At 53.7% G+C, this 19,849-nt stretch overlaps 1 protein-coding gene across 3 annotated transcripts in view; it reads right to left on the bottom strand.

Moving 5' to 3' along the window:
- Positions 1–19,849, bottom strand: part of SCUBE2 (signal peptide, CUB domain and EGF like domain containing 2) — a 75,115-nt gene that overhangs the window by 10,769 nt on the left and 44,497 nt on the right. The window contains exons 13-17 of one of the 3 annotated variants that reach the window (XM_077286637.1): positions 14,850–14,921; positions 12,798–12,896; positions 9,079–9,219; positions 8,669–8,872; positions 1,005–1,169 (exon numbers count right to left, since the gene is read on the bottom strand). In XM_077286637.1, the coding sequence (XP_077142752.1) occupies positions 1,005–1,169; positions 8,669–8,872; positions 9,079–9,219; positions 12,798–12,896; positions 14,850–14,921 (681 nt within the window). The remainder of the gene's footprint in view (positions 1–1,004; positions 1,170–8,668; positions 8,873–9,078; positions 9,220–12,797; positions 12,897–14,849; positions 14,922–19,849) is intronic. The other 2 variants (XM_077286639.1, XM_077286638.1) reach the window with 2 other exon arrangements.

Below are 19,849 nucleotides of genomic sequence, written 5' to 3' on the forward strand. Positions count from 1 at the left end.
GTGCGTGTTTTGCCTGGCTGGAGACTTTACGGCTCTGGTCACATAGTGGCTGCTGGATTTAGGAAACGTCTCTGCTAATGTGAACTAAGTCTACTCCACCCACAATAACAAGGTATCATGTGCCAACAGTTTTCAGACTGCGATATATCAGTTGGCCACTAGATGGCAGTGTCCCACCACTCTGAAGAAGTCGCCCGCTATTACTTGACTGATCCATTTCGGCCGGATCCGGACACATGACAAGTCCAGCGGCCGACGCTCATTGGCCCAGAGGTGGACGAGGAATTTCACATTATTGCAGGTTTTATAAAGGCAGAAATTCAATAAAATATATATAAAAATATAAGAGTAAAAATAATAAAGGATGATATCAGCAACTGTCGCCCCCGGGTATCATGGCGGTTTCTACATTGTAGCTCTGCTCGAGAATGCGGATTATATCGCGATATGCCGCTATCAGGACACTGCAGGTGGAGCGCTGCCCCCAGGGTTACAGCCCGGAGCCCCAATCAGGGTTCAGTTTTACTTTGATCCTTTGGGGATCCCTCCGTGCACGTCTTCCATGCCACTTTTGCCCGGTTACATAACTTTGCAATTATTTCTGTCCCGACCTTCCACACACGGAGTCTTTTCCCTCTAGTCACTTCCAGAGCTGCAGTCACACAGCTGGCACACCTCTTCCAGCAGCATATTCACACACAGCAGAGGAACAGAGAAGCGACAGAAGGTTAAATCTGCCATGGGTGAATTTAGCCAAACGTTTCTGGCATTATGGGATACAGACTATAAGGAGCGGTCATCAGCAGCGCAAAACCTAAGACCTCGCAGCCTAGAAACTGGGAGAGCAGCAGAATTGTCAGTGCAGCTCCGGATGTGAGCGGAGGATAAGGGTGACGGTAAGGCTGTGTAAATCCACAGAGCTCACCCACACACACACAGACCAGAGAGGGATTCCTGGAGATTTAACCCCCAGAATGCTGGCAGCGGAGCTCTGCCTCGATTACCTCCACACTCAGATACGTCTCGAGCGCCGGCGGGCTTTGGGTGGTCTCTGTTGTCAGGGCAGATTTCGCACGTTATCTGCCCGTCCTCGCGCTGATACGTTCCGTGCGGACATAAGATGCACTGCTCCTTGTCCTCGTCGTAGTACGTCCCGGCACGGCAGCTAGCTGATAGAAAGAGGGGAAAACTGCGCTGGTTAATGCGGGCCGGAGGGGCGAGCGCTGCAAGCAAAGCAATGAAGGGAAATTCAGTCATCCCACTGTGAAGACTTTGGGGTCAAGAACGCTTAAATGTAAGACCCCCAGTGTTACAAGAGCTCAGCTGCCAGAGGTTGTGGCTGGCTAAAGCAACAGGCAGAATTGTGAGCGCAGCTCTGGAGGACTATCCTAGGTGAGAGAGGCCTGCAGCACTGTTCATCATGGTGCATGAATAAAATAACAGATCAGCAGTGAAGACTGACACATGCAGAGCAGAAGGAAAGAGGCAGCAGCATTTATAGCCATCTAGTCCCCGGGAAGGGTCGGGGTGCGGAGCGGCAGATCCGATCATCTTCACATGATGTGTGTCGTGCACATGGTGGAGTTGGGGGCTGTCAGAAGCGCTGTGAGGGTCTCCATACACCTCCAATCGCAGTCAGCCAAACAGTTATCTCTCCCAACCCTCCATACACAATCACCATCAGCTCAGAGAGGGGATTGAGCTGCTGCCGGACCCTCTGCCCTCTCCAGGGTTGTTTCCTATCCAGATATACAGTTGTGGCCAAGAGTATTGACACCCCTGCAATTCCGTCAGATGATACTCAGTTTCTTCCTGAAAATGATTGCAAACACAAATTCTTTGGTATTATTATCTTCATTTAATTTGTCTTAAATGAAAAAACACAAAAATAATTGTCCTAAAGCCAAATTGGATATAATTCCACACCAAACATAAAAAAGGGGGTGGACAAAAGTATTGGCACTGTTCTAAAAATCATGTGATGCTTCTCTAATTAGTGTAATTAACAGCACCTGTAACTTACCTGTGGCCCCTAACAGGTGTTGGCAATAACTAAATCACACTTGCAGCCAGTTGACATGGATTAAAGTTGACTCAACCTCTGTCCTGTGTCCTTGTGTGTACCACATTGAGCATGGAGAAAAGAAAGAAGACCAAAGAACTGTCTGAGGACTTGAGAAACCAAATTGTGAGGAAGCATGAGCAATCTCAAGGCTACAAGTCCATCTCCAAAGACCTGAATGTTCCTGTGTCTACCGTGCGCAGTGTCATCAAGAAGTGTAAAGCCCATGGCACTGTGGCTAATCTCCCTAGATGTGGACGGAAAAGAAAAATTGACAAGAGATTTCAACGCAAGATTGTGCGGATGTTGGATAAAGAACCTCGACTAACATCCAAACAAGTTCAAGCTGCCCTGCAGTCCGAGGGTACAACAGTGTCAACCCGTACTATCTGTCAGCGTCTGAATGAAAAGGCACTGTATGGTAGGAGACCCAGGAAGACCCCACTTCTTACCCCGAGACATAAAAAAGCCAGGCTGGAGTTTGCCAAAACTTACCTGAAAAAGCCTAAAACGTTTTGGAAGAATGTTCTCTGGTCAGATGAGACAAAAGTAGAGCTTTTTGGGCAAAGGCATCAACATAGAGTTTACAGGAAAAAAAAAGAGGCATTCAAAGAAAAGAACACTGTCCCTACAGTCAAACATGGCGGAGGTTCCCTGATGTTTTGGGGTTGCTTTGCTGCCTCTGGCACTGGACTGCTTGACCGTGAGCATGGCTTTATGAAGTCTGAAGACTACCAACAAATTTTGCAGCATAATGTAGGGCCCAGTGTGAGAAAGCTGGGTCTCCCTTAGAGGTCATGGGTCTTCCAGCATGACAATGACCCAAAACACACTTCAAAAAGCACTAGAAAATGGTTTGAGAGAAAGCACTGGAGACTTCTAAGGTGGCCAGCAATGAGTCCAGACCTGAATCCCATAGAACACCTGTGGAGAGATCTAAAAATGGCAGTTTGGAGAAGGCACCCTTCAAATATCAGGGACCTGGAGCAGTTTGCCAAAGAAGAATGGTCTAAAATTCCAGCACAGCATTGTAAGAAACTCATTGATGGTTACCGGAAGCGGTTGGTCGCAGTTATTTTGGCTAAACGTTGTGCAACCAAGTATTAGGCTGAGGGTGCCAATACTTTTGTCTGGCCCATTTTTGGAATTTTGTGTGAAATGATCAATGTTTTGCTTTTTGCTTCATTCTCTTTTGTGCATTTTCATTTAAGACAAATTAAATATAGATAATAATACCAAAGAATTTGTGATTGCAATCATTTTCAGGAAGAAACTGAGTATTATCTGACAGAATTGCAGGGGTGTCAATACTTTTGGCCACAACTGTATCTGCCATCTCCAATCCGTTTACCAATCCAGACTCCTCTCTCTCCCCCCCCCCCCCCGACCACGCTGTCCCCATCACACTTCTGTCTCCTCCTCCAGGATCCTCTGCCCCCATCACACTCCTCTCTACTCCTCCAGGATCCTCTGCCCCCATCACACTCCTCTCTACTCCTCCAGGATCCTCTGCCCCCATCACATTCCTCTCTCCCCCTCCCGGATCCTCTGCCCCCATCACACCTCTCTCTACTCCTCCAGGATCCTCTGCCCCCATCACACTCCTCTCCCCTTCCCGGATCCTCTGCCGCCATCACACTCCTCTCTCCCCCTCCCGGATCCTCTGCCCCATCACACTCCTCTATCCCCCCTCCCGGATCCTCTGCCCCATCACACTCCTCTCTCCCCCTCCCGGATCCTCTGTCCCCATCACACTACTCTCTCCCCCCTCCAGAATCCTCTTCCCCATCACACTCCTCTCTACTCCTCCAGGATCCTCTGCCCCCATCACACTCCTCTCTCCCCCTCCCGGATCCTCTGCCCCATCACGCTCCTCTCTCCTCCCCCAGGATCCTCTGCTCCATCACACTCTACTCTCCCCCTCCCGGATCCTCTGCTCCATCACACTCCTCTGCCCCTATCACACTCCTCTCTCCCCCTCCCGGATCCGCTGCCCCATCACACTCCTCTCTCCCCCTCCAGGATCCTCTGCCCCATCACACTCCTCTCTCCCCCTCCCGGATCCTCTGCCCCTATCACACTCCTCTCTCCCCCTCCAGAATCCTCTGCTCCATCACACTCCTCTGCCCCCATCACACTACTCTCTCCCCCTCCCGGATCCTCTGCTCCATCACACTCCTCTGCCCCTATCACACTCCTCTCTCCCCCTCCCGGATCCTCTGCCCCATCACACTCCTCTCTCCCCCTCCAGGATCCTCTGCCCCATCACACTCCTCTCTCCCCCTCCAGGATCCTCTGCCCCATCACACTCCTCTCTCCCCCTCCCGGATCCTCTGCTCCATCACACTCCTCTGCCCCTATCACACTCCTCTCTCCCCCTCCAGGATCCTCTGCTCCATCACACTCCTCTGCCCCCATCACACTACTCTCTCCCCCTCCCGGATCCTCTGCTCCATCACACTCCTCTGCCCCTATCACACTACTCTCTCCCCCTCCCAGATCCTCTGCCCCCATCACACTCCTCTCTCCCCTTCCAGGATCCTCTGCTCCATCACACTCCTCTGCCCCCATCACACTACTCTCTCCCCCTCCCGGATCCTCTGCCCCCATCACACTCCTCTCTCTACCTCCCGGATCCTCTGCCCCATCACACTCCTCTCTCCTCCTCCCGGATCCTGTGCCCCCATCACACTCCTCTCTCCCCCTCCCGGATCCTCTGTCCCATCACACTCCTCTCTCCTCCTCCCGGATCCTCTACCCCCATCACACTCTTCTCTCCCCCTCCCGGATCCTCTGCCCCTATCACACTCCTCTCTCCCCCTCCCGGATCCTCTGCCCCATCACACTCCTCTCTCCCCCTCCAGGATCCTCTGCCCCATCACACTCCTCTCTCCCCCTCCAGGATCCTCTGCCCCATCACACTCCTCTCTCCCCCTCCCGGATCCTCTGCTCCATCACACTCCTCTGCCCCTATCACACTCCTCTCTCCCCCTCCAGGATCCTCTGCTCCATCACACTCCTCTCTCCCCCTCCAGGATCCTCTGCCCCCATCACACTACTCTCTCCCCCTCCCGGATCCTCTGCTCCATCACACTCCTCTGCCCCTATCACACTACTCTCTCCCCCTCCCAGATCCTCTGCCCCCATCACACTCCTCTCTCCCCTTCCAGGATCCTCTGCTCCATCACACTCCTCTGCCCCCATCACACTACTCTCTCCCCCTCCCGGATCCTCTGCCCCCATCACACTCCTCTCTCTACCTCCCGGATCCTCTGCCCCATCACACTCCTCTGCCCCCATTACACTCCTCTCTCCTCCTCCCGGATCCTGCGCCCCCATCACACTCCTCTCTCCCCCTCCCGGATCCTCTGTCCCATCACACTCCTCTCTCCTCCTCCCGGATCCTCTACCCCCATCACACTCTTCTCTCCCCCTCCCGGATCCTCTGCCCCATCACACTCCTCTCTCCTCCTCCCGGATCCTCTGCCCCCATCACACTCCTCTCTCCCCCTCCTGGATCCTCTGCCCCATCACACTCCTCACTCCTCCTCCAGGATCCTCTGCCCCCATCACACTACTCTCTCCCCCTCCCGGATCCTCTGCTCCATCACACTCCTCTGCCCCTATCACACTACTCTCTCCCCCTCCCAGATCCTCTGCCCCCATCACACTCCTCTCTCCCCTTCCAGGATCCTCTGCTCCATCACACTCCTCTGCCCCCATCACACTACTCTCTCCCCCTCCCGGATCCTCTGCCCCCATCACACTCCTCTCTCTACCTCCCGGATCCTCTGCCTAATCACACTCCTCTGCCCCCATTACACTCCTCTCTCCTCCTCCCGGATCCTGTGCCCCCATCACACTCCTCTCTCCCCCTCCCGGATCCTCTGTCCCATCACACTCCTCTCTCCTCCTCCCGGATCCTCTACCCCCATCACACTCTTCTCTCCCCCTCCCGGATCCTCTGCCCCATCACACTTCTCTCTCCTCCTCCCGGATCCTCTGCCCCCATCACACTCCTCTCTCCCCCTCCTGGATCCTCTGCCCCATCACACTCCTCACTCCTCCTCCAGGATCCACTGCCCCATCACACTCCTCTCTCCTCCTCCAGGATCCTCTGCCCCCATCACACTCCTCTCTCCCCCTCCCAGATCCTCTGCCCCATCAGACTCCTCTCTCCTCCTCCAGGATCCTCTGCCCCATCACACTCCTCTCTCCTCCTCCAGGATCCTCTGCTCCATCACACTCCTCTCTCCTCCTCCAGGATCCTCTGCCCCCATCACACTCCTCCCTCCTCCCGGATCCTCTGCCCCCATGACACTCCTCTCTCCCCCCAGGAGCCTCTGCCCCATCATACTATTATCTGTGTTGTTACATAGGACTGCATGTGACTACTACATTATCTATACTTGGAGCGTTATCACTGTGTTATCTGTGGTGTTACATAGGACTGCAGGTGACATCTAACACATTATCTGTACTCAGAGTTATCAGTGTGTGATCTGTGGCATTACATAGGACTGCAGGTGACATCTACTACATTATCTGTACTTAGAGAGTTATCAGTGTGTGATCTGTGGCGTTACATAGGACTGCAGGCCGCCATACTTCATGCTTCCATAGTGTATCTCGGCCCGGGGTGAAGCGTCTGGATCCTGCTTCCTTCTGTGCGGCTCTGGATCCGGGATCTGCCTCGGCTCAACTGTCAGGATCTGGCATTATCGCTCTGGGCGCAGGATTCCCGTAAAGTCTTGTGAAATCCAAGAATATGTTTTAACTCCTCTGCATTAACTAGACGTCTCTATATAAACAATAAGGGGCGTCAGGAATTATGCAACCAGCTGAGGACTGAGCACTGCTCCTTGACCCTGGGGTGCGGCGATGCATATGGCGGTATTATCAGTGCTGACGTTATCCGATGGCAGCGGACGCCTCCATTCCAGGGCTGCTCTTCACACCTCGATTGACTCAGAGTATTAAAGAATCAAGAATTCGAGTCCCCTCGTCTTTGGCCTCGGACAATGGGGGCGATTGGCTTTGGCAGACTTCATTCTCATAGCAGGGTCTTTTGTGAGTCTCCAGTGACCATTAAAAGCCCATTCGGGGGTCTCTGCGCAGCTGGTTTTTAATACTCTGGGGCCTTTATGATGTAAAATGGGGCCCTGCTGGGGGCGCTCCGGATTAGCCGCCACAAAGACCTTAAAGGCACCTCACCGCCATTCAGACATTGTGTCCTTTAAGTATCTAATGCTGCAGAAAAAATCCCTATTGGTCCCGGAGAGGTGAACTCAACCCCGAGGTCAGAGCGGCTCCTTCCTGCACCGCCAAGATCGGATCCTGCAGCCATGGCGCCATGTACCCAGATCCCAGGCTCCGCTCGCTGAGGAGTGCTGTCTGGGGTATTAGGAGTTAACCCCCTGCAAAAAATGTGGCTATGCTGGGGCGTCCGGACATGGCGGCAGTGCAGTGGACGGGACAGAGAGCTAGTAGCCGAAATATCCCCCCCCATTACCGAGCACTGTTATATATAGGCTGCATGCAACATCCGATAGTCCAGGAATCCGGCCGACCTGCCGCAGCGATGGCGGATCAGCAGGACGTAGTGCAGCACTCCACGATTTCAGGTTAGGACATCCCGTAACTACAGACCCTGGCGATCAGATCCATGGTGAGAGGGATGTGCTATGCCAGGAGGGGGGGCTATCGCACTACAGAATGCTTTTACACTGTTTTTCTTTTTTCAGCCGCCCTCATCATAATGTCTGAGACTGGTGTTTAAAATAACATCAATGGAGGAGGTGGGGGAGGGGCGAGGGCGCCAGACGCCTGCTTGTTTGGGGGATTGTCAATGATGTGTAAAAACGACAATATATAGGGGGAAAAAACTCTTCCATGCATGTTCCATTGTAACCACCGGGGGCGCTGTGCTCTGGCTCCCTCACTATTAATCCTTATGGCGGCGTCATCCTGTCCACTAGTGTGAGTGTGGATGATCGGGGCCAGACTGCGAAACGCCGACTTCAGCCTGATCCAATCTGACTATTTACTTAACCCCGATTTCTCGGCGGCGGTGTCTAAGGAGGTTTTTTTCTCTGCGGCTCATTTACCAGCTTGGTGTTAGGGATGAGGGTCAGATGTTATCTCACTAAGGGGCTGCAATCCGTGGCGGATTATGGAAGCCGTGCGGCCCGACGGTCTTGTAATCACCTCTCAGGAACAAAGAGCCTGCAGAAGGCCTGTCACATCCAATGAGCGTCACTGAGTGCAAATGTTTACACGCCAGGGGATGCTGTGACGGGAAGTTACAATGAGGGGGAGTAAAGACTTGTTTACAAGCATCAGCCGTTTCCCAACATTGGTCGGGTCGAGGGCTGCGATGCCGCCGGGTACGAGAGTGCGCGGATCTGTGCCGCAGAACAGTGAATGATAATAATAATAATGAGCCCCAGGGGGCTGGGATATGGCGGAGAATGCATAGGAAGAGGTGGGGGATTCACTACAATCCCCCCACAGTTACCAGGAAATGTGTGACCCCCCGGCAAGTACGGCCATTTGTGCACACCACTGCGTCCGTCTGTCGCCACGTGTCGAGGTGCTGGCTCTTACCGCAGCGGTTCTCCACGCGGATCTGCCCTGTGCCGCACGGCTCCGGGGTTTCTGCCGATCGGGGCGTCTTCTTAGAGACCTCAAAGTCCTTCCCGGACAGTCGGACATGGAAGTGGTCCTTGCTGATCGCTTTCCGCAGGGTCCGGATTGTTTTGCGTAGCCTTTTTTCTGCTTTTCCGCGCACACAGCTGAGACTACAGGTTTCTGAAACAAAAGGGTGTTGCATAAGTATTAACACCCTGGAGCATTCAGCAGAGCGTTGTATTGACACCGGCCCTAGTGCCGAGAACCTTCACCAGACATATTTCCAAACACACAATCCAACACAGGAGAAGATACTTGTGACCGAGACACAGAAGCGGGAAAGGAAAAAGCGTAAAGAGCAAAGCCGGCGCCATCGTGCAACCAACCTGTCACCTCCTTGTGGCTCACATCCAGCTCCATCTGAGCGGTGAGCAGCGTCTCCTTGGCAGGCGGCTTCCGTCCGCTCGCTCGTCTCTTGCACGTTATGTTGACGAAGGAAAGACTTTCATAGACATGAGACTGTCGCTCTGCGCGGAAAGAGGAGATGAAAGAGACGCGGCAGCGACGGAAGTGACAGAGTCTCCAAGATAGAAGGAGCCGGATACAATGTAGCAATCTGACGCCCCATCTATCCTGATCCCCGCGGCTCTCAGACTCCCAAAATACAGGATCACCTCCCCGAAATCGACCCAGCGCTGTGATATCGTGTCTGAGAGCGTGTGCGTTATAACTATACTGATATAAGACTGAGACGGTCACCAAGGGTCATCACAATCCCTGCTGGAGACCCCAACACTGATGGAATATGGGAGCGCTGCACAGAATGTCCAGGGTTATATCAGTACTGGAGCGTTATAAGAGGGGCTGATATCAGTCACATATGGTGTAATGTCTGGAGGTTATATCAGTACTGGAGCGTTATAAGAGGGGCTGATATCAGTCACATATGGTGTAGTGTCTGGAGGTTATATCAGTACTGGAGCGTTATAAGAGGGGCTGATATCAGTCACATATGGTGTAATGTCTGGGGGTTATATCAGTACTGGAGCATTATAAGAGGGGCTGATATCAGTCACATATGGTGTAATGTCTGGGGGTTATATCAGTACTGGAGCGTTATAAGAGGGGCTGATATCAGTCACATATGGTGTAATGTCTGGAGGTTATATCAGTCCTGGAGCGTTATAAGAGGGGCTGATATCAGTCACATATGGTGTAATGTCTGGGGGTTATATCAGTACTGGAGCGTTATAAGAGGGGCTGATATCAGTCACATATGGTGTAATGTCTGGGGGTTATATCAGTACTGGAGCGTTATAAGAGGGGCTGATATCAGTCACATATGGTGTAATGTCTGGAGGTTATATCAGTACTGGAGCGTTATAAGAGGGGCTGATATCAGTCACATATGGTGTAGTGTCTGGAGGTTATATCAGTACTGGAGCGTTATAAGAGGGGCTGATATCAGTCACATATGGTGTAATGTCTGGGGGTTATATTAGTACTGGAGCGTTATAAGAGGGGCTGATATCAGTCACATATGGTGTAATGTCTGGGGGTTATATCAGTACTGCAGCGTTATAAGAGGGGCTGATATCAGTCACATATGGTGTAATGTCTGGGGGTTATATCAGTACTGGAGCGTTATAAGAGGGGCTGATATCAGTCACATATGGTGTAATGTCTGGAGGTTATATCAGTCCTGGAGCGTTATAAGAGGGGCTGATATCACTGATATCAGTCACATATGGTGTAATGTCTGGAGGTTATATCAGTACTGGAGCATTATAAGAGGGGCTGATATCAGTCACATATGGTGTAATGTCTGGGGGTTATATCAGTACTGGAGCGTTATAAGAGGGGCTGATATCAGTCACATATGGTGTAATGTCTGGGGGTTATATCAGTACTGGAGCATTATAAGTGGGGCTGATATCAGTCACATATGGTGTAATGTCTGGGGGTTATATCAGTACTGGAGCGTTATAAGAGGGGCTGATATCAGTCACATATGGTGTAATGTCTGGGGGTTATATCAGTACTGGAGCGTTATAAGAGGGGCTGATATCAGTCACATATGGTGTAATGTCTGGAGGTTATATCAGTCCTGGAGCGTTATAAGAGGGGCTGATATCAGTCACATATGGTGTAATGTCTGGGGGTTATATCAGTACTGGAGCGTTATAAGAGGGGCTGATATCAGTCACATATGGTGTAATGTCTGGGGGTTATATCAGTACTGGAGCATTATAAGAGGGGCTGATATCAGTCACATATGGTGTAATGTCTGGGGGTTATATCAGTACTGGAGCGTTATAAGAGGGGCTGATATCAGTCACATATGGTGTAATGTCTGGGGGTTATATCAGTACTGGAGCGTTATAAGAGGGGCTGATATCAGTCACATATGGTGTAATGTCTGGGGGTTATATCAGTACTGGAGCATTATAAGAGGGGCTGATATCAGTCACATATGGTGTAATGTCTGGGGGTTATATCAGTACTGGAGCGTTATAAGAGGGGCTGATATCAGTCACATATGGTGTAATGTCTGGGGATTATATCAGTACTGGAGCGTTATAAGAGGGGCTGATATCAGTCACATATGGTGTAATGTCTGGAGGTTATATCAGTCCTGGAGCGTTATAAGAGGGGCTGATATCAGTCACATATGGTGTAATGTCTGGGGGTTATATCAGTACTGGAGCATTATAAGAGGGGCTGATATCAGTCACATATGGTGTAATGTCTGGGGGCTATATCAGTACTGGAGCGTTATAAGAGGGGCTGATATCAGTCACATATGGTGTAATGTCTGGGGGTTATATCAGTACTGGAGCGTTATAAGAAGGGCTGATATCAGTCACATATGGTGTAATGTCTGGGGGTTATATCAGTACTGGAGCGTTAAGGTACCGTCACACTCAGCGACGCTGCAGCGATATAGACAACGAGCCGATCGCTGCAGCGTCGCTGTTTAGGTCACCGGGGAGCTGTCACACAGACAGCTCTCTCCAGCGACCAACGATCAGGGGAACGACTTCGGCATCGTTGAAACTGTCTTCAACGATGCCGAAGTCCCCCTGCAGCACCCGGGTAAACATCGGGTTACTAAGCGCAGGGCCGCGCTTAGTAACCCGATATTTACCCTGGTTACCATTGTAAAAGTAAAAAAAAAACACTACATACTCACCTTCTGATGTCTGTCACGTCCCCCGCCGGCGGCTTCCCTGCACTGAATGTGTCAGCGCCGGCACCCGGCAGTAACAGCGGTGACGTCACCGCTGTGCTCTGCTTTACGGCCGGCACTGACAGTCAGTGCAGGGAAGCTCTCAGCAGCAGCGCGTGCATTACCAGCGCTCCTGCCGAAAGCAGTTTAACCCTGTGGACGCCAGGGGATGTGACAGACATCAGAATGTGAGTATGTGCTGTTTTTTTTAACTTTTACAATGGTAACCAGGGTAAATATCGGGTTACTAAGCGCGGCCCTGCGCTTAGTAACCCGATGTTTACCCTGGCTACCATTGTAAAACATTGCTGGCATCGTTGCTTTTGCTGTCAAACACAACGATACACGCCGATCTGACGACCAAATAAAGTTCTGGACTTCTAGCTCCGACCAGCGATATCACAGCAGGATCCAGATCGCTGCTGCGTGTCAAACACAACGATATCGCTATCCAGGACGCTGCAACGTCACGGATCGCTATCGTTATCGTTGTAAAGTCGCTCAGTGTGAAGGTACCTTTATAAGAGGGGCTGATATCAGTCACATATGGTGTAATGTCTGGAGGTTATATCAGTACTGGAGCGTTATCAGTCACATACAGAAGGGTCTCCGCACTTTAGATATGTGCATATAACAGGGACAGCGGTACAATTCCTGCCACTCATCCTGTAGTCCCATATAATAACCATGTAACACTGTAATAAGATGAGTGATATAACTCCGGCCTCCTCAGCCATTACGCTGGGTTCTAATTCAGTAGATGACAAGTGCACCCCCACTCCTGCTGTTCAGGGTCAGGTACCCAGCTTTTCTAGAGCCAGACCCCCAGTTTTCGCAGACATTGGCTGCAGATCAGCGTTCCGGGCGCGTCGGTACCTGCCAGTCTCTGCAGAGCGGGGCCCTGCTGCAGCTCCGTCTTCTTCACCCGGCACATGCCGTCATTCAGCCTCAAGGTGACGCTTCCCCGCACCACATCTACGAGAGGAAAGGAAATCATGGGCTTTAGAGCTTGTACTCATCAATAAATGCTGGAACATCACTGGACAGATGCCTTCTATTCATCCTATTCACCCCACTTTGCTGGAAACTACCCCAAATTAAGCTCCGGCCAATCAGAAGGCTGCAAAAAACATTCCAGGAAAAAAACTTTACAAAAACTCTTCAGCAAACGAAAAATTCTCCCAAAATCTCCATAAACAAACGCGCAAATCCCAACAATCTGCCACCAGCGGGGAAGGAGAGTGAGGGCGGCGCAGACTCCCAGCACTCCGAGCATCAGTACTCCGGATTCTTCTTCTTCACCGTAGTTTCTGCTGATTTCCCGGCCAGATGATATCAGAGGGGCTGCCGATCCCACCCGGCCCTGACTGTATGTGACATTATTGTGTCTGCTGCCGCGGCCCTGGGGTCTCCGTCCTGCCGCGTCCTGTGGGGCTTCAGGTAACGGCTGGATCCCGGCTCAGTGATCAAACCAACAGATCAGAGATTAACAGAAGAGGAGATTCCAGATCTCCCAGAAATGATCTGCAGGAAACCAGCGTCCCGAACCCTCCGCAGTGTCCTGAACGGGGTGAGGGGAGCAGAACACTGCAAGACCCCGCTGTCCTCCTCCTCCAGACCACGCAGTCCTCCTCCTCCAGACCCTGCTGTCCTCCTCCTCCAGACCACACAGTCCTCCACCTGCAGACCCCGCTCTCCTCCTCCACCTCCAGACCACGCTGTCCTCCTCCTTCTCCAGGCCCCTCTGTCCTCCTCCTCCAGACCACGCTGTCCTCCTCCTTCTCCAGACCCCACTGTCCTCCTCCTCCAGACCCAGCTCTCCTCCATCTCCAGACCACGCTGTCCTCCTCCTCCAGACCACGCTGTCCTCCTCCTCCAGACCACGCTGTCCTCCTCCTTCTCCAGACCCCACTGTCCTCCTCCTCCAGACCCCGCTGTCCTCCTCCACCTCCAGACCCCGCTGTCCTCCTCCTCCTCCAGACCCCACTCTCCTCCTCCAGACCCCGCAGTCCTCCTCCTCCAGACCCTGCTGTCCTCCTCCTCCAGACCCCACTGTCCTCCTCCTCCAGACTCTGCTGTCCTCCTCCTCCAGACCACGCTGTCCTCCTCCTCCTCCAGACCACGCTGTTCTCCTCCTTCTCCAGACCACGCTGTCCTACTCCTTCTCCAGACCCCACTGTCCTCCTCCTCCTCCAGACCCAGCTATCCTCCTTCTCCAGACCCCGCTGTCCTCCTCCAGACCATGCTGTCCTCCTCCAGACCACACTGTACTTCTCCTTCTCCAGACCCCACTGTCCTCCTCCTCCAGACCACGTTGTCCTCCTCCTTCTCCAGACCTCGCTGTCCTCCTCCTCCAGACCACGCTGTCCTCCTCCAGACACCACTGTCCACCTCCAGACCCTGCTCTCCTCCTCCTTCTCCAGACCTCTCTGTCCTGCTCTTTCTCCAGACCCCGCTGTCCTCCTCCAGACCCCGCTCTCCTCCTCCTCCAGACCTCTCTGTCCTCCTCCAGACCAGCTCTCCTCCTCCAACTCCAGACAACTCTTTCCTCCTCCCTCCAGACCCTGCTGTCCACCTCCAGACCCTGCTCTCCTCCTCCTCCAAACCATGCTGTCCTCCGCCTCCAGACCCAGCTCTCCTCCTCCAGACCCCGCTCTCCTCCTCCAGACCCCTCTGTCCTCCTCCAGACCCTCATGCCTGATCCTTCTTTTCTGGACATCATCACGCATTAGGTGGTCAGATGATCCTACCAGAATCATCAGATTTTGTCATTTTTTGTGTTTGGAGACGCAGCCCTCTATTCTGAGGGGAGGAAGCATCTGGATATACATATACACAAATACATATCAGAATCATGTAATAAAACAAAAAATGTACAGAGAGTGACACTGACAAATATTCCACAAAGTAACAACAGCGTCCGGGTACCTGAACTGTGCGTTTCATTGCTCCTTGGGTTTCTCCCTTTGCCACAAGTGATTATGTAAGAATCCTGCAGACCTAATGAGGAAGAAAAGGAATATTCATAGTCATAGTGCAAAAATACAACCAATGGGGTGAGTGCAGCTCTGGGGTATAATACAGGAGGTAACTCGGGATCAGTAATGTAATGTATGTACACAGTGACTGCACCAGCAGAATAGTGAGTGCAGCTCTGGAGTATAATACAGGATGTAACTCAGGATCAGTAGTGTAATGTATGTACACAGTGACTGCACCAGCAGAATAGTGAGTGCAGCTCTGGGGTATAATACAGGATGTAACTCAGGATCAGTAATGTAATGTATGTACACAGTGACTGCACCAGCAGAATAGTGAGTGCAGCTCTGGAGTATAATACAGGATGTAACTCAGGATCAGTAGTGTAATGTATGTACACAGTGACTGCACCAGCAGAATAATGAGTGCAGCTCTGGAGTGTCATATAGGAAGAGGCGGAGCCTGCTTGCTGTGTGCTCTGTGTGCTGCCTAGAGAGAGCTCCTGGGAAGGGAGGTAAAGTTTTTCATCCAGGACTTTTTGTCTGCCCCCTTCCCAGGAAAGAAGGCTCATTTTGGGACTGGCCTCCGGGGCTAGGCCCCCGTCTCTCACCTCCCGGTCCAAGCCGGCGGGGGGTGGGAGGACTCCAACTCCGGCTAGGGCCACAAGATCTGGCCAAGGATCATGCAAGGGATCCAGTATGAAAACCCGTAGGACCCCTGAGGCCGCGGCGGCTCCTTCCCCCGGAGGTAGGCCTAGTACGAGCAGGGGTGCTGCAGCGGTGCCCCTTGGTTGGGGTACTAAGGCGGCTAGAGAATCCGCCGTGGGCTATGGTTCACGCATCCATGCGCACCTCTGCGAGTATGAGGACGCCTCAAGGAAGCTAAAATCCCTCTGGGGGGAGTTGAGGGTAGCTAAGGAGAGGTCTGACAGGGCCTCCGGCAATAAGAAGGCCGAGCTATCCGCCGCGGTCAAGAAGATCAAAAAATCCATACAAGACCTGGAAAGCCGGAGGTGTGAGATCCTGGATGGCAGCAGGCCCTTCTGTGAAAAGTTGGAAAATGACGACCGGTTCAGAGCCATGACCGGTGTGGCTCCGGAGGGGTCACGGAGCTCCGGCCAGGTGGTGGAGTAGGATGATGAGGAAGAGGAATGCGAGGAGGAGGTCGCGCCCTACCCACTGCCTGGTGGCCTGGTAAGAGATCTCCAGGCGTCGCATAGCGGGATAGCCCCCGAGCAGGTGGCTCTCCCGTCAGATTCTGGCCCTTCAGGGGACAGCGGGAGCGAGGGGGAGGATGAGGATGGTGGTAGTAGCAGCGAGGGGGGCTGCCTCGTCATGCAGCAGATACGGCAGATCGAGTCCCCGGTCCGTTTTAACCAGCTGAGGTTTGGGGATGAGATCTGCGAGGACGAGGCAACCAGGAGGGAGATGAAGAGAAAGGCCAAGAAAAGTAAGAAGAAGAAAACATCTACTGTGGAGAAATATGTGTATGTCCCCCTCTCTGGGGCCCCCCGATCCCGCTGTGCGGCACCCGCTACCCACCCCGGCTCGGGCTCTGTTGTGGGTCCGCGGCGAAGGAGCGGGGAGATTACAGGCCATGACACGCAGGGCGCTGCCTCTGTTTGTGGTAACGGAGGGGGTAGTGATGTGTCTGATATGGAGCATGGTGTGGAAGGTGGCCCAGAGGTGGGCAAGAGAGTGACAGCCGGGACTGCATCTCCGGTGGTGAGCGCTGGGGTGTCCGGGTCCCCCACTTATGGATCCGCTAAAACTGGATCACTTCTGGGGACCCAGGCACCTAGTAAAGTAAAGGGGGAGGGGCCTGCAGCTCCGGCAGAACCGGCTCATAAAAAGAAAATGGTGGGGGCTCCCCTGGCGGGGTCTGCGGTGAAGTCGGGGTCTCCTGCATTGGGGGCACCGCCGCTGGCGGATGCTGAGGGGGAGTGGCCTAGCCTGGGGCCGGCTGCTGGAGTTGCTGTGGCCAGGCTGTTTGTGGCCCAGGGTGTGGTGGTGGGCGGCGCTGTGCCCCAGGGGACTGGTACCGGCGGGGGGATTCCTGGGGGTGGATCCAGCTCTGGGTCGGCTCTGGGGGTCCCGCTGCGGCCGGTCTCAGGGGGCGTGGCCTCCTCGGCACCCGCTGCCCATGCAGGTGCAGCTTTGGATAGCTGTGCTGTGCGGCTGGAGGCTGGGGGCGTGGCTTCCCAAGCAAAAGAAAAAAAAAATGAACTTAGCTGCGGTCTGCAATGGAGCAGGGACTGCAGCTGCAGCAGACAGCAGCAAGGGCGCCTGCCTGGCGGGGTCCCCTGAGTCTGGGGGCTTACCTGCGGTGGGGGCTCCGGTGACAAGGCAGGATGGAGCTGGATGCGGGTCTGCACCTGGCTTCCTACCTGCCAGTGAGGGAGGAGGCTCTGCGCCTGCTGTGGTGCAAAGTCAGGCTGTGCTGCTTAAGTCATATGGCAGCGCGACCCTTAAAGGGACACAAGCGCTGTGTGTGCCAAACCCCCCAGCAGGGAAGATGCCACCAGTAGGTGGCGGTAGCAGAGGGGAAACAGAACCTGGAAGTACTCAAAAGGTGAGGCAAAATAATATTGACCCCAGTGTGCATGTGAGTGAGAGTGGGGTGACTGATGGAGTGGATGAGGAGGGTGCGGGTATGGAAGTGTCTATGGTTGAGGATGTGAGTGGCAGTGCGTCTAAGGTGGCAAGTGTGAGTACGGTGTCTGATGGTAGTGGGAGAAGGGGGGAGGGGGCCGGTCCATCTGCCCCCCCAGCCACAGGTTCTCTGAGTTATTCAGGGGTGGTGGCTGGAGCCTCGGGGTCTAGTCAGGGGGTTTCCTCGCCTCTGGACCTCAGGGATAGCGTCTTGCGCCGCCGTTTCCTGGAGGCCCTCAAAAAGGGAGAACGGACGATCGAAGTAGAGGGAAGAGTGGTGGACTTGGCCTTTTGGCTGGATAGACACGGCCAGGCTGCCTTCCAAGATAAAAGGGAAGGGGAAACGGTTTGGTCCCTCCCGACAGCCGGGCAGGGGGTGGCCAGGCGGAATGTGGTCCGTCTTCAATTGAGGGGCAGTGAAGCGTGCCCGCCAAGGGCGAGGGTTGTGGAGCTCCTTCTGAAGATGGACTTCAGGGCGACGGACATCTTTGCCCTGATTCATCCGTTTGGCACCTCCTTCTTCGATGTCATTTTTGTTCGGCCAGAGGGCTTGGAGCTTTTCTGGTCGAATTTCGAACTGGCAAAGGGGGAGCCCGGCTGGCGAGACTTTGCCGTGCAGGCGGTGTCTCGCCAAAATAGTGTAAAGAGGGTGACCGTTCTGACAAGTAACGAGTCCCTCTCTGGGGTCGACATAATGACGTGGCTTTCCCGTTATGGGGAAGTCACCGAGGTCCCTAAAAAAAAATAGGGAAGAGTTTGGCATTTGGTCAGGGGGCTGGACCTTCATGGTAAAGTTGAAGGTTTCAGGAGGTATGGTCACCCACATCCCCTCCTCAGCATTTCTGGGGAGGGACAGAATCCAGATCTTCTACCAGGGGCAACCGAAGGTCTGCCACAGGTGCGGTGATCCCCGCCACTTCAGCGCAGGCTGCAAGATGCAGAGAAGTGCCTTGTGTGGCGGGGTAGGCCATCTTGCCGCGGCCTGTGGTGACATTAGGTGTCACCTGTGTGGTGACCTAGGTCACCCGTATAGCCGCTGCCCCCGTTCCTTTTCCAGCACCATCTCTGGCCCGGCAGGGGGGAGCCAAGGGGGGTCCCCGGTGGTGCAACTTCTGCTGGGGCTGAGGGTGGAGGCGTGAGGGGAGCTGAGGGGTCAGTGAGGAAAGGCGAGGCTGGTACATCTGCCCACCAGTGGCAACAGGTGAGGAGCCGTAAGGGCAGGGGGCAGGATAAGCCTCAGGCATCTGGGGTGATGACTGCCCCCACCCTGGAGGTGGCAGCCGAAGCCTCTGAGGCCCTGAGGGAGAAGGCGGTGAGCGAGGAGATCCGGAGGATGGAGAGGGAGGAGTTGGCTGCTTCTGATAGCTCTTCCCAGTATGAAAGTCTGGATGAAGAGGTGGTAGAGCAGCCTAAAAAGACGGGTGACAATCGTACCGGTAAGAGTCGGAAGAAGAGGAAGAACAAGGCTAAAAAATCTAAGCCCCCCCCCCCCCTTGGCCACTAGGGTGCCTACGGAAGGGCTCGCCGACTCCCCTCTGATCCCCCTCTCCAATCGGTTCCAAGCCCTCGATGACTCTGCTGTGTCGGAGGTCGGGGGTGAGGGACCGGACGCAACATCTGGGGTGCCTTCGGGGAGTGGTGAGGTCTGTCCTCTGGGGGATTCACACTCCTCTGGAGGGGGGACTACCTCGGGGTCCAGGGGCGAGGAATCTATTTCTGGGAAGTCCAGTGCTGTAAAGGAGGATATGGACACCTCGGTATCTTTAAAGAGGAGGGGTGAGTCGGGCTCTTCCTCAGAGGGGGAGAGGAAATCAGGGGGTACGGTTAAAAAACAGGCCATCTAACTCAATCACCCATGATGGCGGAACCTACCCCGTTGACTCTGGCGTCGATTAATGTCGCCAGCATAAAGTCGGATACGGCTAGATTTACGGCCTTTGATTTTTTCACCCGGGTTGAGGCTGATCTTTTATTTTTGCAGGAGACCAGACTAAGGGACCTGGGGTCCATCTATCTACAAAGCAAAGAGGGAATAGAGGAGTGGGCCCTCATACTGGTCTCTTGCGGCCGAGCCGTATAGCGGGGTAGCGGTCCTTTTTAAGACCGCGGAGGTGGAATGCAGACTGGTGATCGAGGTAGAAATGGGGAGATGTTTGGTCCTTGACGTCTTCATGAGGGGACAGGAGCTTCGGCTCATCAATATATATGGCCCGCAATCTAAGTGGGACCGTAAATGTCTCTTCCTGAGGATCAAGCCCTATCTTTTTACGAGCCGGCAGGTGGTCTTCGGTGGGGATT

The sequence above is a fragment of the Ranitomeya variabilis genome, chromosome 2 (genome assembly GCF_051348905.1).
Source record: "Ranitomeya variabilis isolate aRanVar5 chromosome 2, aRanVar5.hap1, whole genome shotgun sequence".
NCBI lineage: Eukaryota > Metazoa > Chordata > Amphibia > Anura > Dendrobatidae > Ranitomeya > Ranitomeya variabilis.